Raw genomic sequence first — 25906 nt, forward strand, 5'->3', positions numbered from 1 at the left:
TTAAAGCCAGAAGGGACAATTGTGATTATCTACTGACCTCCCATATAACACAGGCCATAGAACTTCCCCAAAATAATTCCTGGAGCAGATCTTTTATAAAAAACATCCAATCTGGAATTAAAAATGGTCAGGGGTGGAGAATCTACCATGGCACTTGGTAAATTGTATTAATGGTTAATTACTCTTACCATTAAAAATATATGCCTTAATTCCAGTTTGTCTTTATGATGACAAATCTAATCTCTAGGTGCATGTTAAAAGTTTTTTAGTACAAATTAAAAAAAAAAACTGACACACATATGACACCTATACACACTCCAATTATAAAATCCTTAGGAAATATGAACTTAATCATTAATAAATAATTTTACCTTTTATTATTGCATTTTAATTATGTTCAATGATGCTAAATTTGGTGACTGTGAGTTTCACACATGCAGTCCTTTTCAAATGTTGAATATTGTATTCAATTAGGGTTGTGTCAATCAAAAAGTAAATATTGCTTTAAGTTTGAAAAAAATAGGTTAACCTTTGCCATTCATTATTACTGTATGTTCAGGCATATATATTCATTCTATATTCTGGCTGGGATAAGAAGCTGAAATGCTAAAATGTCTTCATGCCAATTTCTATCTTCCCTTCCTCATCTGCCTGCCTTTTAAACCATGCCTGTATCTTTTCCCTTCTTTCTCTTGCCCAGAGATTGCTAAAGAACACTGCACCCATTTTACCTTGGTGTGCACCCGCATCAGGGTAAGCACCAATGTACATGTTTGGACAGTCTGACCTTGCAGTGCAGGAGAAGCACAAAGGGGACAGAGCAATGGGCCAGGATCTGGCCTATTGTGTGGGAGGCTTTTCTTCTAGCATTTGCAACTGATCTGAAAACACAAACTAGCAAAAATCTTGCAGAAATGCCTATTTTTGTTTGATTTCCAACCCAATTATGTAGACTTGAGGGATTAGATCAGGTTTGAATAAGTATTTTTGTGTGTGTGTGATTAACTAAAACGCTTAACCTTGTGAGTTTAAACTGCCACTTTAGCTATCAACTAAAGTGTCAAATTAAGGCACATTAGGGGATGGTGTGAATATGAAGTCATATTGCCCTAGAGGGAGTTTATGAAGGGTTATGTACCTCTTTGATGCACAATCCCTTCCAGATTCCCTTGTGCACACAAGGAAGCGTGGAAGCCTTCTCGTAGGATGAGCTCAGCCTACTCTTTCCTTCCTCGGCCCTTTGGGATGATGTGAGCCCTCATGGGTTCAGGGATGGACCAGACTCTGTGCTTCTTGTTCCTGCTCACTGCACAAGGGGCAGGGACATTCTGTTCCTCTGTCTTTTGTTCTCTTGATATGTTTTTTCATATAGTAGCTCTGAAAGAAACTTGTTCTCTGTAAGCAAGTAGCCATATATTGCAAATTTGGATTTTATAGTATAACTTTTAATAAAATACTGTCCCTGCCAGCCAGACTGCATGCATAATAAACAGAGGACATAAAGCTAATGTCCATCATTTTGTGACTTGTTAACTTTCCTCTTCATTCACAATAAGAATTTTAAGGAAACCCACATTTCACTTAAATCTTACATAGTACAGCAGAGCTTAAAAGAAGTAGGCCAGCTTTCTTTCTTTTTTTCTTTCTTTCTATTTTTTTTTTTTTTTTGGATACATACTCTTTATTGTTTAAGGAATTAAATGTAATTGTTTTGACACTGATAAACAACTTAGTCTTTATTGAGTGTGCTTGTTTTCTTTAAGGCTGTGTATTCAATGAGTTTGTATGAAAATTCTGTATATTGGCAAACAGCACAGGGAAAGTTTCCCAGTGTTTGTCCTTGTAGCTAGCAAACAACTAGGACTTTCCTTGAAAGGATGACCTTTTTGGATGACTACCCTCTGAAGAGTAGTTGATTAAAAGGTTTCTTTATGTGAAAGCAATGTATTTTTTTAATAACTGAATTTCAACAACGAAAACACGAAAATCTTCAAATAGTTTATTCAGGCTGTGACCCTGAATGTTTCAGAAGTTGTTTAAGGTTTGGCGGGATCTTGTAAAAAATTTTTGGAATACTAGATTATTTGTAGCATGATGCTTTGGGGTTATATAAATTACTAGAGCAAAGAACAGATGCTGCATAAAAGAAGAAAATTAGAGATTATGTAAATACAGGCCAAGGATTTCTATTAAAATAATGGTAACTATCTAAAATAAGATGTCATTCTAACCATCACAAATGTAGTATGCACAGGTAATGCACCGTGAGAGCTCACACTAACTTACCTAACCTGTATGGGGAAGTCTTTATGCACTGAAGACTTTGTGTATAAAATATGGGAAAAAATCTAAGTCTAATAAAAAATAGTTTCACTCTCTCCAACGACAATAGCAATGTTAAAAACAGGATCATACTTGAGTGTGGGATGTGTAGTTAATGTAGCTGTTGTCTGTAGGATCCCCTTCCTCATTTGTTGCAGAAGATGGAAGATGTATAACGAATGAGGCAGGGGATTGCAGGAGAAGAATGGTCTTGTGGTCTTGTAGTTTAGGTAGTTGAGTGCTGTCCTGGAGAATTAGCTTCTATCTCTACTCGATGCAGAAATTAGTGTGTGCGGTTCTTTAACTTGTCTTATCTGGATGTCCAACTAGATGATCCTATGGTCCCTTTTGGCCTTAAAATCTATGCATCTCAGAAACAATGGAAAGATTTATTTAACATGGGAAAAACAATGTACTGTATATACTCGATCATAAGCCGGTTCGTTTATAAGCTGACCCCCCCCAAGATGGATAAGTAAAAATGGAAAATTTTTATGACCCGTTCATAAGCCGACCCTATAATTTAGGGGTCAGCAAACATTGGCTCCCGGGCCATCAGGATAAGCCGCTGGCGGGCCGAGATTGTTTGTTTACCTCGTGTCCGCAGGCATGGAGGTAAACCTAAGTAAACAAAGTGTCCCGGCGTGCCAGCTGCTTACCCTGACGGGCTGGGACAGCAACTGGTGGCACATTTTTGGGGGGCAAGAAGCCTGAGGCAGGTGCTAAGGCATAGAAAATTTCACACTGCATGGTTAAAGTTTGGCAAAGTTTTAGGCAACTGAAAACAGTGTCTTATAATGGAAACTGTCAGGCAACCTTAAGTATATTACTGAATTATCTATAATGATGTCTTAAATGGTTATAGAGCCTTCATCTTGATGAATTTCAAAGTGCTTTATTATGATCTATTTATACAGGCAGAGTGGTCCTTACCATCTTTTTGATACTAAGAGACAGCTATAGAACCTGTCAATTTAATGTCAGAGCAACCAGTAAGTAATTTATAGTGACAGTAAGTAGAATGAGAGGGAACCATATGCAACTTAACTATGTGTCACAGGCTTAAAGCCATCTTTGTACAGTATTCCCAGTTCTTTTCTCAGCTGGAATGCCATGCTCAATAAAGATACACAACAGGTTAACACAGGAAATTAAGAATATTGTATTCAGTTGAAATTCAGTGGGAATTTAGGTTGGAGAAAAGTTAGTGCAGGTACAGTCCCATATGTCACTGAAACATATTCATTCCAGTTTTCTTTGCTTGCTATGGAAATAATGACTTCTGATTTTTAATTGAAACAAGTTAACAGCATAACATAGTCTTGAATCTGCAAACACTTAAGCAAATGATTAGTTCCATTGAAATCAATTCTTGCCGCCAAGTTAAAGAAGTATGGGCTGGATGAATGGACTGTAAGGTGGATAGAAAGCTGGCTAGATCGTCGGGCTCAACGGGTAGTGATCAATGGCTCCATGTCTAGTTGGCAGCCGGTTTCAAGCGGAGTGCCCCAAGGGTCGGTCCTGGGGCCGGTTTTGTTTAATATCTTTATTAATGATCTGGAGGATGGTGTGGACTGCACTCTCAGCAAGTTTGCAGATGACACTAAACTAGGAGGCGTGGTAGATACACTAGAGGGTAGGGATCGGATACAGAGGGACCTAGACAAATTAGAAGATTGGGCCGAAAAAAACCTGATGAGGTTCAACAAGGACAAGTGCAGAGTCCTGCACTTAGGACGGAAGAATCCCATGCACTGCTACAGACTAGGGACCGAATGGCTAGGTAGCAGTTCTGCAGAAAAGGACCTAGGGGTCACAGTGGACGAGAAGCTGGATATGAGTCAACAGTGTGCTCTTGTTGCCAAGAAGGCTAACGGCATTTTGGGCTGTATAAGTAGGGGCATTGCCAGCAGATCGAGGGACGTGATCGTTCCCCTTTATTTGACATTGGTGAGGCCTCATCTGGAATACTGTGTCCAGTTTTGGGCCCCACACTACAAGAAGGATGTGGAAAAATTGGAAAGAGCCCAGCGGAGGGCAACAAAAATGATTAGGGGTCTGGAGCACATGACTTATGAGGAGAGGCTGAGGGAACTGGGATTGTTTAGTCTCCAGAAGAGAAGAATGAGGGGGGATTTGATAGCAGCCTTCAACTACCTGAAGGGGGGTTCCAAAGAGGATGGAGCTCGGCTGTTCTCAGTGGTGGCAGACGACAGAACAAGGAGCAATGGTCTCAAGTTGCAGTGGGGGAGGTCCAGGTTGGATATCAGGAAAAACTATTTCACTAGGAGGGTGGTGAAACACTGGAATGCGTTACCTAGGGAGGTGGTGGAGTCTCCTTCCTTGGAGGTTTTTAAGGCCCGGCTTGACAAAGCCCTGGCTGGGATGATTTAGCTGGGAATTGGTCCTGCTTTGAGCAGGGGGTTGGACTAGATGACCTCTTGAGGTCCCTTCCAACTCTGATATTCTATGATTCTATGATTCTATGATCAATGGGAATGCTCACGTCGTTATTCATGAGTGAGGTACAGCAGCCTTAAGAGGTTCATCTCTAGCAAAGATGCAATTTCTGCTTCCCCAAAAAAGTTAGTGACACGCCTCTGTCTTTCACTGCCCCTCCCCCCCATATCTGCTGTTGCTATTGCTGTCAAATGTTCTGAAAAAAAGTAAGTGAGGATGAGGGGGAGCAAGTCATAATCTGGGATCAGTGTAGTTGTAGCCGTGTTGGTCCCAGGTTATTATAGAGAAAAGGTGGGTGAGGAAATACCTTTTCTTGGACCAAATTCTGTTAGTGAGAGAGACAAGCTTTCGAGCCACATAGAGCTGCTCTTCATGCTGGGGAACTCCCAGCGTCCCAGCAAAATGCAACTGCTAGCAGCAAATATCTGATCTGCGAATGATGGCAGCAAATATCTCTAATGGCTGGTGATAGAACAGTAGATGGGGAGGGCTCTGAGTTACTACAGAAAATTCTTTCCCAGATGTCTGGATGGTAGGTCTTGCCCACATGCTCAGGGTATAACTGATCACCGTAATTTGGGTTGGGAAGGAATTTTCCTCTGTGTCAGATTGCCAGAGACTCGAGATTTTTTGCCTTCCTCTGCATCATGGTGTATGGGTCACTTGCGGGTTTAAACCAGTGCAAATGGTGGATTTTCTGTAACTTGAAGTCTTTAAGCCATGATTTGAGGACTTCAGTAACTCAGCCAGAGGTTTGGGGTCTGTTACAGGAATGAGTCAGTGAGGTTCTGTGTCCTGCAACTTGCAGGTCAGACGCTAAATTATCATAATGATCCCTTCTGATCTTAAAGTCTATGAGTCTATGCAAGGTGGAAAAGATTGTTTAGCATAAGTAGTTAGCACATATTGTAAGGGACCATTCAAGATAGAGTGGCCTGTTAACACCTCTGCAGGCAAAGGACAAATATATGGGGATAGTGGGTTGTTGGTTGTTGTGACAAGCTATAATTCCAGTGTCTCTGTTCATTCCATGGTTTTTGGTGCCTAACAGAGTAATGAATTCAGGATCCCAGGCTTGTATTTTGAGAGTGTTGTGCAGGGTTTCCTTTGAGGATTAGAACTGAGAGGTCAGATACAGAGTGATCACTTCGTGAAAGGTTTCAGACTGGTAGCCATATTATCAGCAAAAAGAACGAGGAGGACTTGTGGCACCTTAGAGACTAATGCATTTATTTAAGCATAAGCTTTTGTGGGCTAAAGCCCACTTCATCAGATGCATGCAGTGGAAAATACAGTAGGAAGATAGATATATATACAGAGCACATGAAAAAATGGGTGTTGCCATACCAGCTCTAATGAGACTAATTGATTAACGTGTGCTATTATCAGCAAGAGAAAAAAACTTTTGTAGTGATAATCAGGATGGCCCATTTCAAACAGTTGCAAGAAGGTGTGAGTAACAGTAGGGGGGAAATTAACATGGGGAAATAGTTTTTAGTTTGTGTAATGACTCATCCATTCCCAGTCTTTATTCAAGCCTAATTTAATGGTTTCCAGTTTGCAAATTAATTGTATTTCTGCAGTTTCTCGTTGGAGTCTGTTTTTGAAGTTTTTTTGTTGGATAATTGTGACTTTTAGGTCTGTAATTGAGTGACCAGGGAGGTTGAAGTGTTCTCCAACTGGCTTTTGAATGTTATAATTCTTGAAGTTCTTCATGTTCATATATATATATCTATATATATCTATATATATCTTCCTATTGTATTTTCCACTGTATGCATCTGATGAAGTGGGCTTTTGCCCACGAAAGCTTATGCTTAAATAAACTTACTAGTCTCTAAGGTGCCACAAGTCCTCCTTGTTCTTTTCACTTTGTGAGAAGTGTTCTCCCACAGGTGATGTGGTGTTTTTGTCTTTTATCATTTTCCTGTGAGAGTTCATTTGAGAGCATAGTGATTTTCTGGTTTCACCACAGAGTTGTTATTGAGGCATTTAATGCACTGGATGAGGTACACCACATGTGATTGGCATATGTAGGATCCATGGATCTTAAAAAATGTGTTGTAGGGGGGTGTTGAATATCGTTGCAATGGAGATATGTCTGCAGGTTTTGCATCTGTTGTTTTGGCAAGGGTCTGGTGCTGCTTTGAGTTGGTGTGTCCTGGTCTGTGGGGAGCTTACTTCTGATGATGTGCTTGGAAGGGTTGGGGGCAGAAGTGGAGGTTAAGGAAAGATTTCTTTCAGGATGGGGTCCCCATCGAATATGGGTTGTAGTTGCTTGATGATACCTTTTATGGGTTCCAGTGTGGAGTGGTAGGTAACAATTACAGGTGTGCAGTCAGAGGGGCTTTTATTTCATTATTGAGCAATGTTCTCTTGGATGTTTGGGTGGCCCATTACATGATGCGATCTACTTCTCTGGTGGAGTGCCCTTGTTTGGTAAAGGTGGTTTTAAATGTGTTAAGGTGTATATCCCAGACTTTGTCTTTGGAACATATTCTGTGGTATCTGAGGGCCTGGCTCTAGATAAGATTTCTTGGTGTGTTTGGGGTGCATAGGATCTATGAATTTAGGTGTCGTGATCCGTGACTAGGGTGACCAGATGTACCGATTTTATAGGGACAGTCCTGATTTTTGGGTCTTTTTCTTATATAGGCTCCTATTACCCCCTACCCCCGTCCTGATTTTTCACACTTGCTGTCTGGTCACCCTATCCGTGAGTTTCTTGTATGTGGTTGTCTGTAGAGTTCCATTGTTGAAGCTGATTGTGGTGTCCAGGAAGTAGAGAGAAGTAGCTCGCGTGATGGAACAGGTGCTTAAAGTGCTCCCCTCAATGACCCAGCTAGATTTTTACTGTATTACGTTTTTGCCATTTTAAGCACTGAAGTCTTTAGCTAATCTTGAGACTAATTCTCTGGTATAACTAAATATTACTGTTCACATTTTACAGTTGAGGAAACAGAGTCAATGAAGGTTGAATAACACATTGTCAAACCCAGGAGTGGAACTCAGGAGTGCCTACATTCCACTCCTGTGGTCAGTTCACTAGGCCACTGTGTGTCTGGATAATATAAACTATTTTATTACAAGGAAATATCTGTCTGTCAGAAATATTTCAAATGCACCCATCATAGTACCTAAGCATTGGTTTGAATTTTGTTTGGGGCACATATATTATTGTTGGCATTTGAATTCATAATGATTCACAAAATGAGTTTGTATTAATTGTCTGCATATTTTGAAGTATTAATGTATTCAACAGCAATAATTTAGAAGCTAATTAATATCTGACATGATATTGATGAAGGTATTCTTTTTGACTTTGGTCCTGCAAACACTTACATATGTGCTTAACTTGATTACTATGGGTAATCCCATATCAATGGAACTACTCACAGTAGTAAAGTTAAGTATATACATATTTGCAGAATTGGGGACTTTATCAGGATATATTATTTTTAAGATAATATGGTTTCTTTAAAGAAAAACAATAGAGACATATGTTCTGTGTTCCAAATTTTTCACCCTTGAAGTTTTTAGTTTTGCATAGTTAATTTTACATTTCACAAAAGATGTGTCCTTATTATTGCATTATATGTTTACATGCATGCACATTATTTCTTTGGCATTCAAGTAAATATCCACTGTAGCAAAATGATTTTGTACTAAATCTGAAGAACTGCAAACAAACAGACTTTGTAATTTATCAGCTCTAATTTCCCTAATTTTCATTTCAGACACGAGTGAACCCCATCAATGTCACTCCACCAATAGAAGCTATAGATCAGGACAAAAACATCCAGCCTCCTTCCGATCGACCACGCATCCTCTATTCCATCCTACTTGGTTGGTATCTGCTAATCTTGCTATCATTCATAGTCAGTCATGGTATTAGGATCAGGCAGAGAAAGACTAACTGGGAAAGCTGAAACATAATAAAAGATTCATGTTGTAGTTGGTAGATATCATTGTTCTATTCAACAACATTTTTATTGCAGTTCTGGTATTTTATTCCATTTTGGACTGTTAACTATATTGTTATTTATTTAGATTAGATTGAGAATCTTCTGCCTCATCCAGTAAAAATAAGGAAGCAGTCAAGGAAGGAAAATATGGAAGATGCTTATCCACACCCTCAGTTAGACTGTGTTCCAATTCTGTTGAGGAATAGCTAGGGAAGATAATAATAATAATCCTTGGCTCTTACTCACAGGCACAAACACATACTAAATCTTTGTCTACATTACAAATGCTTTGCTGGTACAGATATACTGATAGAGTCCCATATTGTTGATGAAGCTTATTCCGACAGGAGTTTTGTCGGCGTAATAACACTGCTTCCTTGAATGACATTAGGTAGGCCCACAAAAGCACTTTGATTTCTGCATAACTATGTCCACATTGGGGCATAGGTGCAGGAACTAGGGGTGCTGGGGGTTCTGCTGCACCTCCTGGCTAGAAGTGGTTTCCATCATATACGGAATTCATAGTTTGGTTCAATGGCTCTCAGCACCCCCACTATACAAATTGTTCCAGCAACCCTGCAGCTGTTTTTTTTGCCAGCATAACTGTATCAGATAGGGAGAATAGTTTACAAAACTTTGTAGTATAGTGTAAAAATTGTCAGGGGATGGCAACTAGGGTAGGTTTCCTTCTAAAAGCTAACTCTGAACTTTTCTGCTCAGAGAAATTTGGTGTCTTGGTGTCGTCCACCTACTCTTTATTTTGTTGTTTTTAAGGTTGTAGCCTGCCCCTTCTCCTCTCTTGCATCAGATTGTCTTATTGTCCATAGTCTCTTCAAGAAGGAGTTCATGGAGACACCCCCTCTTTCTTTATTGTGTGGGACTTACACTGTGCCATTTGACAGGTTTCAGAGTAGCAGCCGTGTTAGTCTGTATCCGCAAAAAGAACAGGAGTACTTGTGGCACCTTAGAGACTAACAAATTTATTTGAGCATAAGCTTTCATGGGCTACAGCCTACTTCATCGGACTGTGCCATTTAACACTCTCCCTCTCCCTTTTGGACAGATAGGAACAAGTTTCCCCAATTTTTCTATGGGCTGATAGAAAAAAGAGCTAAAGCACTGATTGACCATCCCCAGCCAAACCTGCCCTCCCCGCAACATACAAAGTCCAAGGACATACTCCCCTCTGTGAGATTCCTTTGATCCACCTTCTTGGAAACTGAGAGATTATAGTGTTCACAGAAACACAGGTGTCCCATGCAATTTGCTTTTATAACCATCAGGTGACTGGGTTTCTTTAGGGGAAGAGAGAAGGGTGAGGGTGGTGCAGTTTTAAAATTCAAACTTGTTATGGGAAGATAGCTTACCACTGGAACATAATAAAGCACACAAAAGTAGACCCTATTTTGAGTCTCTAAGGGGGGGGGGAATTAAACAGTAATTTTAGTAGTAGTCTTTATTTTTGCTTTTGCGTTCTGCATTCAATCCCTTTGCTTTTGTCTTTAGGTCTTAAATGTGCCTTTTCTTTTGCTGGTATGCACTTTATAGCTTGCAAACTCTGCTACTGGGTATTTTAAATAACTTCACAAGAAACACAATGATACACACTGGTGAATTTGAGAGCCTTCACCTGGAAAGGAGTGGAAGTGAATTATTCAGCGAATTTAGTAAGATATATGAGAATGCAGGTTGTTATGCTAAGTTTTTGGAGAAGTATTTCAAACATATAATTGAAATGAATTATCTGTTGGTCCTTCCTTTCAGCTGTTTCTCAACACATGGGATTTCCCCCACTGTAAACCAAAATGTACAACTCCCACATAAACATTGTAAAATTTCACTTTAGTTTTATAAATTACTTAAACTAGAAGTGCTGAACTACAAAGTGAGAGAATATGCTATTTTTGACTAATTAGATAATAATTGAACATTTTATAAGTTTCCTACATTTTTTTCTTGTGGCTATTGAGTTACAGTCCTACATTTGTACCATGACAGGTTGAGTTACAGTATGCAGTTAGGTTGCCCTGACCATTATCCAAGTTACTGTGTTCAAATAAAAAATCACCTAATTTTCCAGTTAGAACTAAGTGTTATTAGGAGATAATTTTTCTCTCAGAGAAGCATGTGATTCTTAAGTCCTCTTGCTTTACGGTATGTTTTTACTACAGATTTAACCTGGGCTCTTACTTGGGTGTTGCTCCCAAATCGCTTCTCAGTCCCACACACAAGCTTTTGAGCAGAATTTAAGGGTGCTTTTAAATCAAACTTGCTGACTCACCCTAGGGTAAAGGCTAAAGTCTACAGAACTAAACTCCACAGTATAGCACTGTAATACTTGATTTCTGATTGCATAGCATCTGGTATCCTGACATTTGAAAACCTGACACTTGGAAACATTTTTCATATATTAACTTTTACATTAATTGACTTTCAGGAATCGAACCATATTTCAGTAGAGATGATAGGTCTACATATACCCACTGACCCAAACTGTGTGTAGCTAAGGAATAATCTTATTCCTGCCCAATGCATTTACATAATTTAAACTATTATTGAAGAATTCTTAGTTTCTCTCTCTATATATATACCCTTAGTTTCTCTATATACCACATGACATACTAACTGCACATCCACACATGTCAATAATGAAAATATTTTTGAAGTATTCATGTAGCATATAAGAATTTCAAATAAAGCCTGCATAGGATTTTGATGGGGGTAGTCTGCCCTCTTAAGCGTAGTAGAGCCTAGGGATCAGTGAACCTTGTCCCCTGGTATGGTCCCTTTAAGATTTTGGGAGGTTTCATGTATGCAAGGACCTAGGAACTAGGAGACAGAAGACTAGAGAGGGAAGTGGTTCTAGGAATAAGTAGTGTTTTGGGGAGAAAAAGTGTTACTGTTTCTTTAATGGCCCAGGACCAGGAGCCTTGCAGAGTATATGAGAAAAGGCTCCCCTCTCTTCCAGCTAATTGGGATGAGCTTTGGGAAGGGGACCACCATATATGCTGCCTTCTCCCTCATAGCAGATGAATACCACCAGGAGGAAGTTGGACTGCTGAAGTCTCCCAAGTCTAAAGGGGTCAGCAGGAGGAGAAGCTGGTTGAGTCCCTGGAGCTGACCTAATGTACAATCCAGCTGCAGGAGAGCTGGAAGGCTCCTGCACTAAAGCAAGGCGGAATGACTGTTTAAAGTACAAGCTAGGTCCATCCAGAAGGAGAGCTGGAGAGAGGGGGCAGAAGGGCAGCAAACCAACAGGACACGAGGGGATGCTCAAGGGCAATGCCCCATCATCAGGTTAAACACTACTTTCACGACTGTCCAAAAGGACTCATAATTTACATGCGTCATAAATGAAAATTAATTTTTGTACAGTCTGTCTTCACCTAGAGAAACATATACATTATAATAAATCTCCACCGGTGGTGTAAACAATCAGATTATCCTCACTTACACAACCTTTATACCAAGCTAGTGCCCCTGACTATACTACTATTACGCCAGTGTAAATGAGAGGAGAACCAAGATCATAGGTATTTCTTCCCCATTGATAATTTTATAAATATGTATTTTATAAAATTGTAGACTCTTCTTCGGTATTGCCAAATCCAAGCATTCCAATATCATAAATCAAGCCCTAAAAAAGTCATAACACTGGCTTTAAAATCATGATTTAAAAAAAATGTTTTTTTTTAATTCTCTTCTGGTTTCTGAGCCATTATAGTGCACTTGCTTCTTGATTTTAAGCTTTCCTCCACAATCATAGGATCTAGAAACCTGCTGAGATTTTCATGCAGTCTGTTCCTTCCAGTAGATGGAGTTTTTAGAAAAATACAACAAATGTCACAAGACTTACAATAAAATCTCAAGATCTGGCAAAAGCCCTTCTTTCTCCTTCTCCATATAGCTGGTTGCTCTCTAAGTCCTTCCTTGCTTCTTCCCGTTTAATTCCTCCAAAATTCACCCTCTCTTTACTGTCCCCATTGCAGCGACCACCGCGGAAACCATTGGTTATCTCACATCTTGATTCCTGTAATCTTCTGTTGTAGGACCTCACTGTCTCTCCTATCCCTTCCTCCTCCAGTCTATTCAAAATATCTCTATCAAAGTCCTCTTCCACCAATCTGTCCATATCACTCTGTCTCCATTGGCTTCCTGTATATTGCTGCATCAAGTTCAAGCTCCTCATCCTTACCTACCATGTCCAACAACATTTTCCTCCCATTCTATCATTTATCTTTGGTCTTGTTTTCCCGCAGGGACACTTTTGCGTTCTGCATTCAATCCCTTTGCTTCCTCTGTTCATCTTCTTTCCTCAGGCTAAGCTTCAAACCCAACATTCTGCCTCCTATGCCTAGAACAACCTATCAGTTATTATCTGCTGAGCACCCAGACCTGCTGGAGGTTCAGCACTTCTGAAAATCAGGCTATTTTTAAAAAAAAGAAGAACAGGATGACTTGTGGCACCTTAGAGACTAACAAATTTATTAGAGCATAAGCTTTCGTGGACTACAGCCCACTTCTTCGGATGCATCCGAAGAAGTGGGCTGTAGTCCACGAAAGCTTATGCTCTAATAAATTTGTTAGTCTCTAAGGTGCCACAAGTCCTCCTGTTCTTCTTTTTGCGGATACAGACTAACACGGCTGCTACTCTGAAACCTTTCAGGCTATTTTTTGTAGATGTTTAAATATCGGTCTAGGAGCATTATTTTTAAAACAGAAAATGGCTTCGGTTTATAAACTTGACCTTTATACAAGGCTTGTGTGACAAATTGGAAATATTTTATTTTTTATTAATTTGGTGTGTGCCTGGGTGGGGGGTGATTGGTTGCTTAATATCAAAAGGGTTCTAAAGGAACCAAGCAGGAGAAGCAACATAATCACACGGATAAGAGTCCCTAAGGAAACAATGGGAGAGCTGTTTATTCTGGGATACACCTTTCTTGGCTCCCCTCCAGCTGAAAATGATGTACTCTTCCCGAGGTTAAGCCTAGCCTCAAAGGAGGATCCTAAACTAGAATAAGACCCCAGTCCTAGAAAAGGGAGGGGATTAAGTGTGAATGGCCGGAGCATAACTAGGTACTGTCAGGGAAGCAAGAAGACCCACAGAGACAGAGGGAGCATGCTGCTAGCAGGACAGTCTGCTTCTCCCAGCACAGGGATGGAGGTAATTAGACTATATGAAATGTACCAAAGCATTCAAGGAAAACGTAAGGGTTTGGTAAGAGGAAATATTCATATATTCAAAACATAAGCCTTTATTATTTTTACTCTTTGCTCCAGGTGCTTTATAATGTTGGGTGAATGAATAACTAATAGTTTTTTTTGAAAGTGCTATTTCTGTGTCCAAAGGGACATGGTTGGGTTATGGGGGCTGTGACCCGGAGATCCAGTCCCCAAGTGGTTGAACTGCTCAGAGAGAGGGTTGAAAATACATCCTCCTGTGTGTCTGTGAGCCTCTGTCTGTTTCTCTTCCAGTCTTGTTCTTTCTCATTTGTATGGATGCCCTGACTTCTCCTGTTGTAAAGAGTTTGGGGCTGCGCTGGAGACTGGGCTAGTGTCCTTAAGGCTGGCTCTGATCTTCTCGCAGTCTTTGTTCTCCAGACACACCTCTAGGATGAAATAGCTATTTCCATATATGGTACAGAAATACCATACTAGGGACAAATACAGATACAGTGATAACAATTATTAAAGAGCGCCGCCACACCTTTCACAGAGGGATCCAATCAATAATCCATTTATGAATACAATAAATAGAAATATTTTAGATACTTAAAATTATATATATATACATACACTCTCAAGTAACTGATATATGTAGTATTTACAAGATACAATGCATGATAGTGTGGTGTGAAGTTTTTATCATCACTTGTTTAAAATGACCAGTATAAGGTATTTGTTGCCTCACCACTCGTGAGTACTACGGCCATCTCGAACTAATAAAATCTTTATAATGTATTATATCAGTGCTTGTTTTGTTTGTGGGTGAGTGTTATATATGTGTACACAGGTATGTGTATAATATTTTACATATATTATATCCATCTCCTATGAATTAAACATTTAACTCTTGGGTACACCTCTTTTCCATTAAATGTTTTTTGTAGTTTTGTTACCAGCATTGGGAGCAACTGATTTTTCTGGATACTTCTATAAAGTAGAATACAGCATTCATGCTCTTCACACACTCTCTCTCTCTCTCTCTCTCTCTTTGACATAGATGAAAGTGCCTATTCAGTACAAGATATTGCTTTTTCAATATGCTATAACAAAGATGATCAGGGTAGATATTAGCTCACACATCGAGTTGCTTTAGACACTGTCAGAGTTGATAGCTTTCACTCCCTGTGGCAAGGCTCTTAAAAGGGTAGAATTTCCATAATGGAGCCCAGGGCTCCTGCAAAATTCTAGTTCTGCAATAGGTTTTAGCTTTTGGAGAAACATAATTTCCTATACAATAAAGCCTGTAGATCACAACTGTGTATGGTCTGTACAGTGCCACTTAACAGAGGCAAACATTACCAATAATTTTGTTGTTAATCCCTTCAGCAATAAATGCAGTACTCCCATAATAAACCTTTCTGGAGTATTTGGTAATCTGTGGTAAAAAGTGCTGTCTTTGTATTCTGCCAAAGCTGTAATTCAAGTACTACCTTTTTTACCTCACCCTTTTCACCTCTGCATACCTCTTCTCTTGTTTTTTCTAAATCTTAAAAGCAAAAACTCTGTAAGTAGAAAATGACTCCATTATATTGTCTCTGCACAAATTTACAGACCAGCACATAGTTACCTTTATGCACTTTGAGTAGTCCCATTGAAGTTAATGGGACTTCTTACAGTGCATAAAGTTAAGTACATGTGTAAATCTTTGCACAATGGGCCTAACCTATCACTTAATAGTTGTTTACTGAGACCAGCAGTGAGATATTTTCTTCTTTTGTTTATTTGATCCCACCATTCTAAAATACTTTTTTTAAAAATGGAAAATCACTCTTTCAAGTGACTCTTCACTCTGTTTTGTACAGTACTAAGTATATTGATAGTGTTCAGTAAATAAAATAATGGAGTGCAATATTCAAACTTTGTTATTCAGTAGTAAACTGAAATATTTGTTTAGGTGTAAGGGTTATCTCTTAGGAACTGGGCTAAAATCTGTTATGTCCACCACAAGTGAAACAAATATGTTTGCTCTCAAATGACTCACAGGTGAATAGTTGTTCTCATCTCAAACAGTCATAGGACTTGGCCAGGGAAAACCTCTGGGAGGTGGCTAAAATGGAGATTTCTGTGTCATACCTTTGGAAAATGGGGTTTAATATGAGATGAACAGAAAGCTGGGACCATCTGCATGGAAGTCCTGTGCCTTCACAGTGGCTCTGAGTTCCTTATTCTCTGGAGCACAGCTTCAACAGAGTTATGCTCTCAAGGTTTCTGCAGTTGACTGCTACACTAGTGCCCCTTCTCCCCCTTAAGGGGAATCCTCATCCTGCGAGTGGGGTATGGAAATGTAAACCACTTTTGGCTGTATACATGTCCACAGAGAATTCTGATGGGGGGCAGGAGGAAAAAATGTACATCTGCCACTCTGGACTTGCCCTGCTTGTTCTTCTGTGGTCCAAGCCTTCCTGTGATACCAACCAGTATAAGAGGACCTATGCAAAACCTGAGGGAAATGCTGCCTTGAACTTTATTGAGACCTCTTTCCATGCAGAGGAATGAAGTCCATGTATTCCTTTTTTGCACAGATCTCAGTGACACAATCAGACACACCATTTGGCACACGTGGTAGTCTCCTTTCATAAAGGGAACAAAAGGAATGTTCAAGGTCATAAGTGATGATGTTTTAGTGACATGGTCAATAATTGCCTTCTGTAAGCTTTATTCTAACCAGTGCTATTAGATGCTCTTTCATGAACACTGACTATAAATCCTCAAATTTATTAAAAAATTGTGAAAACAGCTGTTTTTCAACTTTTGAAAGTTACAAAAGAAATTATTTTATTTTTATTAGTTTTGTGCAAGGTCTGTTCTTTCTTTCTTATATACTGCATGATTTTTTTTACCCCTTTACTAATTGAATTTGATTTTGTTCCGTTGTTGGTTAATGAGTGAAGTAAATATACTGTTTAAATAAAGCTGTTACACACAGTACTTATTTCTCTCAATTATGTTTTCAAACCTCAATATCTTTTTGCAGGGACTCCTGAGGATTATCCACAATACTTCTGTATGAATCTTACAACAGCTGTACTCAGTCTCCTAAAGCCAATAAACAGGGATTTGCACCAGAAATTTGATTTGGTTATTAAGGTAATTTCAACTGAATTCTCATTTCCATACACCTGCGAAACTGCTTAGCAATAAAATCTCTGGAGAAAATTGTGGATGTGTTCTACCTTTTTATTTTTTTTTTGGTAGAGAGTCAGTTAATAAACAAATCACTTCTAGTAAAAAAGGTAAGGTGCACTTTTGAAAAGGAACAATTTAGGGTTCATTATCCTTTACAAATATTTATTATTAATTTTTGTTATAGCACAAGTAAAAAAAAGTGCAACTTGTATGTTTGTTTTTTATCAATATAGTAGTGACAAAAGGGTTTATGCATTTTATATTTCACATTTTTCCACTTCATTTAAACTTTGTAAGTATATCTAATACAGGGGTCGGCAACGTTTGGCACGCGGCTCACCAGGGTAAGCACCCTGGCGCGCCGGGCCAGTTTATTTACCTGCTGACGCGGCAGGTTCGGCCAATCGCGGCCCCCACTCACCGCGGTTCGCCGTCCCGGACCAATGTGGGTGGCGAGCAGCGGCGCGGGTGAGGGATGCGCTGGCCACGGCTTCCCGCCGCCCCCATTGGCCCGGGACAGCGAACCACGACCAGTGGGGGCCGCGATGGGCCGAACCTGCTACGTCATCAGGTAAATAAACTGGCCCGGCCCGCCAGGGTGCTTACCCTGGCGAGCTGCATGCCAAACGTTGCCGACCCCGATCTAATATGTATACTTAGGAATATTAATTATAAAGATAATATTCATAATACTGAATACAGAGTCAGAAAAAACAATGTACATATATCATAGGAGAATTCAATATTTAGAGATGAAGGAGAACAAGGAAGCTCAGATCCAGATCCAGGAACTCAGTGCTGGCCTAACTGTGCTCCCAATGAAGTAAATGGGAGCAGAGGTAGGTCAACATTGAGTTATTTTAACCATCCCACTCATAATGTATGGGTTCAAGCCCCTCTCTGTTTGTTTGTTTTTCTGTCCTGAATTTCAAAATGCGTCAGGATAACACTGTATAACTCAAATTAATTTGTTGATGTGGAACTAAATGCATACAAAAAATAACTGTGAAAACAAGAGGGGCTAGCCCCTGCAGTATCTTTGAAAAGTATTGTTATCTACAGTACTGAATTCCATTTTAGAAAATGTGGGAAGATGGGTTTCAGTATTGCTTTCTTTCCCCATTTGAAACTTAGAAGTAATGGAATAGGTAATATTGATATTTATATATTCAAATATCTGCATGAAACCTCATAGATTAGTTTTACTCTGGGTGTACCCTAAAATATTTATGTTTTGCTTAAGAATATAGTAATAGCTGCCTAAAGGGAGCAACAAATATCATTTGCTTAAAAGATGTGGTTTTGTAATAAAGCAAAACTGTATTCTGTACATTTGGGATAATCCCTTAGGAGGTTGCCTAATGATGCAGAAAGTTGTAGAGGTTTTGCTGCATTTATTAGTAGGTATAGAAGCAAATAATGGGTTATGGAATGTAACAAATTGCAAATGTTTACTTTAATTGGTATGCTGAATCAGAGAGAATATTGTAGTGTCTGTCCATGTTTAATACTGTAGCATTCTGGAAAAGGGTTGGCTGCCTCCTGTGCACCCCCTCATGGCCAGAGGTCACTCTTTAGTATACGGCTAACAATTTCTCAGGGCCCCTTAACTCTCAGGGCACTGGTAATAAATGGACCCTGGGTGGAAATGTTTTGAGTCCTTAGATACTGGCCCTCCAGGCCATAACTCCAATTCCGTCGCACTCTCCCTTTAAGTAGAGAGCCTGCAGCACTTTTCCCCAGAACTAGGTCCCAATTCAAAGCCTCTCTGGTTTTACCTGTCTGGAGCTCAGCCTTCTGGCTTCCAGGCCCCAAACTCTTCTCCCAGTTAAGATCTCAAGTAGGAACTGGACCCAGTAGTCCCAGGATTTACCTGGTTAACATTCAGCCTTCCTCAGCCCTGTGGTTCTGGCTACCAGGCCCAAACTCTTCTCTCAGTCAGGGTCTCTAGCAGAAGCCTTCTGCTCACTGCAGTGCTTACCTTTCACAGCTCCCTTGACCTCAGGATCTTTCCTGCAGGAGCTTCCCTAAGTTTTCCCAGTCCCTTGCTAGTCTCCTGCTGCTCTTTCTAGGGCAATTACCCTCATAGACTCATAGACTCTAAGGTCAGAAGGGACCATTATGATCATCTAGTCTGACTCCCGCATGATGTAGGCTATAAAACCTGACCCACCCACCCTGGTCTCTCCCAGGTGTGGCTCATTCTATAATCTGAGTTAGCTAGCTTCAGCCCTAAGGGAGTAAGCCATCCCTGGTGCACATTCCAAACTGCAATCTCTTTAACAATTGGAGGTCTTTACCTTTCTTGAAAATTAGTTTAGTACTATTATCATAACCAAGTTGTAATACAACAGTTATGCTGATATGACTATAGTAACTTAGGCCAATTTTTTTAAAGGTATTTAGGTGTTGCTGGGCTCAGAGTTGCAATGTCTAACTGATTTAGGAGCCTAAAAGTCATTTTCAAAAGGGATTTAGGTACTTAGGAGCCTAAATCCCATCAACTGCAATTCCTTTTGGAAATGAGAGTGAGGCTCCTAAATCAGGTGTTACAATGCTGAGCACAGCAATGACCTATATACTTTTAAAAATCTGGCCCTTAGTAATTTGTGACCATTTATTCATTCAATTTAAACTTTGCAATTGACTTTATTTTTATGCGGTGTGACTTGATCATTTCTCTTGTGTCTGATCTCTTATTTTATATTGTGTATACATTTATCCTTGGAGTATCCTCCTCCTCCCTCACGCCCGCCTCTTTAATGTGGTTCCTAGTCCCTCTTAATTTTTATTTCTTTTTGCCTTCTATTGAACTAATAATGTGTTTTTTTGGTTTTGTCTGTTTGGTTTGGACCTCGGGTGTCAAAGACGTATGTTGGAAAGTATGTTACCATATGGTGTAAATGTGCACCATGTTAAACTCCATTGGCATTATTATATTTTTCTATGGTAGGAAAGCAACAAAGTTCAGGGAAACCTAAAAATATGGATCCTTATGGAAATCTTGTCCAGACCTTTTGATATTTCCCTCCTATGCCTCCTATCCTTCCTTCTGTCTCCTGTCAACACAGTTACATATTTCTCACATCTCCCCATTTCTTGTCCTTGTCCTCTCTGTTTTTGACTGGCTTGACCCAAGAATGCCGCCACACAGGACCCCACCCTTACCATATACTCTGAGCACATATTTCCAGGTTTAGCCCTATTCTGAAAATCCCCTGCTTCATGACCCCAAACACAGAAGTAGTGGAAAGAGGAAGGTGGTCAGCGATGAAAGCCTAACTTCCTTCTCTTGCCGAAGGACAATCTCTGGATTCACTGATACTGAGAAATGGATAGGGCCCCCATTAAGCTATTTCCTTGCCCAGCAGTGCTGGGATTCTCTATGAGACTTATTTCCACTATGCTTATCCAGAGCACCTTGTTCAGTTTTGGGAGAACACTTCATCCAGTTCTCTGGGATCCAAAAAATTCAGTTTGACTCCAGATTTAATCATTCAGGTTCTTTTTCTGGCATACAGCAAAGCTATGCTGAGTTGATCAGACTCAAGTGTTAGGCGGTGGGTATAAGGCATACCACATCCGAAGTTGCAAAGAAACCCTCTCCCTTCATATACATTTACACATCTCATTGCATTTACTGTACATTGCATCACACTATTTGGGGGTTGGCTTGGTCACTTTGCAGGAACCAATCCCTGTATAGCATGCTCTGTCCATAAGAGGGTTCATGCTCGAGCTCCTCCTTACATTCCTAACTTGTCTTGTCCATTGTTAGTAAATGGTTCCATGGGAGTTCTCCCTCTTATCTTAGCTGGCTCAGACATTCGGTCTTTTTGAACCTTATGATCTGTTTATCTCCCTAATTCTGTTCTCCAAGAAATGAGGCCTCCCTTATGTGTTAATTACTCATGTCAGGCCAGGCCTCAGCTACGAGCCATGCTCACAGATCAGTGTTCTGTTCCCTTTGCCTAAGAGCTGAGTGCAATCCAGTTCCTCCATTGATTATGGTTGCTTGCTAGTTGTCGTACTTCTTCCCAGGTGATACCAGCACATTCGGTATTCTCCATCAGTATCTTCTGCTCGGCCTTTCTTGCTTTCTCTTTCCTTCCTTGGGTACCCAATTCAGTGTTTGCTTAGCATGTTTCCCATCTTCTGTACAATATACATGTTGCAACCACTTGAGCCTTCTTTCTTTGATGATATTTTCTAACATGTCCTGCTCTGTCAGATTCCTTAGTTTTGCATTTATTTTATTTTTTTCCGTGAATTGTATAGCATCTCCTTCATCCATCTATGTTGGGCAGTCTCCAATCTCTAAGTCTTTTCTCTACAGTAGTGTGCTCAGTACAGCTACATGGTATAATCTGACCTTTAGTTTAGTATGGAGACCTCTGTTTGACCAAATGCTGTTCAACTAGGAGTAATTTTTCACTCAATCAATTGTGAATGGGGAAGAATGGTTGTTGGTACATCTAGGTCTGTCTCTCCCCTCCTTCCCTGGGAGGGGAAAGGTGTGTAAGTGCTGTGGGGTAGAAGAGACTAAGGAATATTCTCTTCCTAGTACTGTCTCTACTCTACACGCACACAAAACGAGGTATGCTGTTTGATAGATAAGCCTGAGGTTAAAAGGAGAGGACAGGGATTGAGGTGCAGCTGAAGGGCAACCGTGAACACAGTCTGAATGATGGCTGACAGATAAAGAAGAGTGATTGTGGAGGATCTGAGTTTGAATGAAAGAGTTACATATGTTAAAAGGTGGGGGAAAGGTTTGTATAGAGAAAAAAGGGAAGGAGAGAAGGGAGAAAGGAAGAATTGGAAAGAAGTGTCTTAAAGAAAGAAGGGAGAGTGAAAAGTTTGAGGAGAGAAAAGAAAGGAAGAGGAAAGGAATAAAACCCAGGGAAAACTTCAGCAAAAATGTAATTGTATATAAAATGTGTTGGCAACTGTTACATGACAAGTATATTCATTAATAGATATGTAATTATATGTGTTTGCATTATATATGCAGTCTAACTCGAGTTACATTATATTGTTGTCATATCCCAAGGTGCGGTCCAGACTAGTGAGGGATTATGTCACCACCTGCCCCACAACCTTGGGTGCCTCACAATGCTTTGCTGCTGTAGCTCCCGACATGGGTCCCTCACAAACAGCATGCAGGTCACAACCTGAGTATCGGAGTATAGCTGCAGCCGGCCAGCAATCCAGTCTCACTCTGGCTTCTACCAGCCTTGGTTATCACTTGCAAGGTGACTTCAACACACTCCCAGTCCCGGATTTCCCCCCAAATGTGTGTTCTGCACTGTCCAGCCCTCTCCTGGACAGCTCAGGTATTATAGGTCCCTTGCCCCTGTAAGGTTTGCTACTTCAATTGGAGTTACCAAACAATTCAATTTAAACACAGCACTGGATTAGTTTTTATTAAAGAATAACACAGTTTATTTAAATACAGAGGGATTTTAAGTCAGTATGCATATAAGACATTGAAGTCAGAAATGGCTACTAGAGAAATAAAGATAAAACTCTTTCTAGTAACTAAGACTTAACAAGCTAGGTTCAAGGTAAAATTCTTACTACATGTTCCCAGCACAGGGTTAACCAAATTCTCAGGTCAGAAACCATCCCAAAGTCCAAAGGCTGGTTCCTTTGTTGTCTTACGTGAAAGAGAGTGGGAGAGATAGACAGAGATCCACTTGCCCCTCACTTTACATAGTCCCGTTGCCCTTTGAAGTGGATTCTTCTGAGAATTACCCTTCAAAGCAAAGTTTATTCAAAGAAAGCGACAGAGAGTCTGAGGTGAAAGTGCCCCCATACTCTTTCTTCTCTCCATGTATGCTGAAATGCAGATTTGCTTTGTCTTCCTCTTGCTATCTCAAGGACTCTGTGTACTACTTATATGTAAATTGAGGTAAACACACATTCCTTTCTTTAAGCTAGACCAGGGATCTCAAATTCAAATGACCATGAGGGCCACATGAAGACTAGTGCATTGGCCCGAGGGCCGCATCACTGACACCCCCACCTCGCTGCCCCCGGCCCCGCCCCCCACTCCACCCATTCCATGAGACCCCGCCCCTGCCCCGTCTCTTCTCCACCTCCTCCCCTGAGTGCGCGGCTCCCTGCTCCTCCCCCCTCCCTCCTGGAAAGTGCTAAGCGCCACCAACAGTAATGCATCTCACTCAAAGGACAAAACACGCACTTAGTTAGATTTACTTCTGTTAAAGCCCTCCCACTGCACTGGGCTGCACCACCACTCCAACCCTGCTCTGTCTCTTCCAGGGGTGGCAGGTTTGTAGAAATTTTGGTGGTGCCCAGAACCTGCCCCCCCAAACTCCACCCCCACCTGACTAAGGCTCTGGGAGGGAGTTTGGGTGGGGGCGGGGGTCTGGGGTGCAGGCTCTGGGATGTAGTTTGGGTGCTGGGTGCAGGCTCCGGGCTGGGGATGGGGGTGGGGGTGCAGGCTCTGGGATGAAGTTTGGGGATAGGAGGGGGTGCAGAGGTGCGGGCTGTGGGGCTGGGGATGAGGAGTTTGAGGCATTGGAGAGGCTCGGGGCATTGGAGAGGCTCAGAACTAGGGCAGAAGGGAAGGGGAAGGGCAGCCTGCCCTGGCCATAGTGGAGGGGGGCACTAGGACCCTGCGGCAGCAGATGATGCTGGAAGCAGGCAGAGCAGAGTGGAGTCGGCATGAGCTGCAGGCTCGGGGCAGTAAGTGAGCCCGGGGGACACTCGGGGGAGACACGTGGGGGTGGCAGGCAGGGCCGGGGGAGAGACCCAGCCCCAAACATTGGGGAGCAGCGAGCAGGGAGCTTAGCTGCCACATAAAATAACGCGGGGAGCTTGGTGGGCCGCAGGGAAGAGCTCCGTGGGCTGCATGCGGCCCACAGGCCGCGTGTTTGAAACCCCTGAGCTAGACCTACTTAATCACTCCCACCTAATTAGGGCTAAGTGGCTTGGAACCTATGCTTCCAACATCATACAGGGGGAATTCATAACTTTACATATAATGTTGCTACATACAGTTCACCATGATATTATTGACCAGCGAGTTATTAATTTTCAAATGCTACTTCACAAGGCGTATTTTCTACAAAGATTATTACAATAGTGCGTAGGGTGTGAATATAAGGGTGCATTCAGTCACAGTTGTAGCTGTGAGCTTTACTGGTGCCATCTGAGGCAACATTCACTATTGAAAGAATTAACACTTGGCACAATTTGGCACAGACTAGGCCTCCTCAGACCACAAAGAGAGCTCTAATCTCTGAATATCTGAAATGGCAGCTAGCCAAAAACATGTTGCTGAGACCCCAAGATGTCACATAACTAATAGGAACAGATCTCTTAAAACTATCTTCGGACATTTATGAAACACAACAAAGTCACGATTCGGGATCCCAAGCCCTCACTTGGATAGACAGAGGCCCAATTTCTTGGAGAGGTTGATGATGAGTATACCAGATACCCAGCATTCTTTTCTGGTTGTTCTGAGGAGAACAAAGTATTTGCAGTGTTGTAGCCATCTGGTTCCACCACGTTACAGAGACAAGCTGAGTGAGGTAATGTTTTGTATTGGACCAACCTCTGTTGGTTCAATACAAGATACTACCTCACCCAGTTTGTCTCTGAGAACAAGGGATTACAGTGCTACAAGGAGGGGGGGGAAACACAATTGCAAATCCACTGCTTGTTGGCATTTTAAATGATCCAGCACCTGTTTTTACTTTCTTTCCATATTTGATTATTTGGTAAGTGCAGTAATCTAAATGCAATTGAAGCTATTACAGTTTTAGAATGAAATAAAATTTCCAATTATGTTTATTTTATAATCAATTTCTATACTAGGTTATCTTCAGTTCTTTTTATCTATCAGAGCATAGCTGTCATTGGGATGTATAAAACGCAAATGGATTCATGGCTAAACAAAAATGCATGTGCAGTTCTGGTTCAAACCTGCCACAGTAAAACCCTGGTTTTGTTTGGTTTTGTTTTGATTTTGTTATACAAATTCAGTGACACTAGTGCAGCAAACATGTGCATACACTACATCAATTAAAAAAAAATCAGTTACACAAATCTAGTGATATATGTTTTGTACCTTAATAACAAGCTGTATTATTAAAGGAAATTTTTACAGGTATTGTTAGATTCAGATTGCTGTGTTTTATATTCAGTCAAGGGGATAATAAGCAAACATAATAATATTCTGACTGCTTGAATAATAGTAGTTTAATACAGTACTACTCAGGGATCCATTGAATTGGTACAGTGTGGGAGTTTTTCTCCATATCTGGTTTTGAAGTATCTCTCATTTAATATTACTAGGTTTATGTTTTTCATTGTGCTTGAGTTGATGTTGAATTTAATCTCATTTTATTTGAAAGGGGGAAATGTGTCAGAAAAACATTTGTGTTTAAGCTTCAAATTTACCAGTTCAAAAGACGCAATAGGTGTAACATCTAGAATATGTCTCTGCCTCCGATATCAGATCAGTATGTTGCCCAAAGAACATATAAAAGCGAAATGGGGAAAACAAGTTTTACTAAAACATAAATATTAGACCATATGAAGACGAATTTGACAACAGTCAGGATTGTACAGTATCCGAGAAAAGACCTACTTAGTCAGAAACATGTACCCATAGGAATGTTCTAACTTTCAAGAATTTGTTTCCCAACTAATGTTCTATTCGTTCCCTTTTTAGATATTATTTTTGAAATGCCCAAAGTGTACCTGACACTTTTTGTATGTGAAGTAAATCCATGCTTTGAAAACAGTCATTTAATATTTGTGCAGTTTGAAGA

The 25906-nt window shown here is 40.6% G+C and overlaps 1 protein-coding gene across 1 annotated transcript in view; it reads left to right on the forward strand.

The window, feature by feature from the left end:
* Positions 1-25906, forward strand: part of PCDH15 (protocadherin related 15) — a 1392890-nt gene that overhangs the window by 990383 nt on the left and 376601 nt on the right. Inside the window, exons 12-13 of the mRNA XM_065552026.1 lie at positions 8520-8628; positions 16951-17063. Coding sequence (XP_065408098.1) covers positions 8520-8628; positions 16951-17063 — 222 coding nt within the window. The remainder of the gene's footprint in view (positions 1-8519; positions 8629-16950; positions 17064-25906) is intronic.

The sequence above is a fragment of the Chrysemys picta genome, chromosome 7 (genome assembly GCF_011386835.1).
Source record: "Chrysemys picta bellii isolate R12L10 chromosome 7, ASM1138683v2, whole genome shotgun sequence".
Taxonomy (NCBI): Eukaryota; Metazoa; Chordata; order Testudines; family Emydidae; genus Chrysemys; species Chrysemys picta.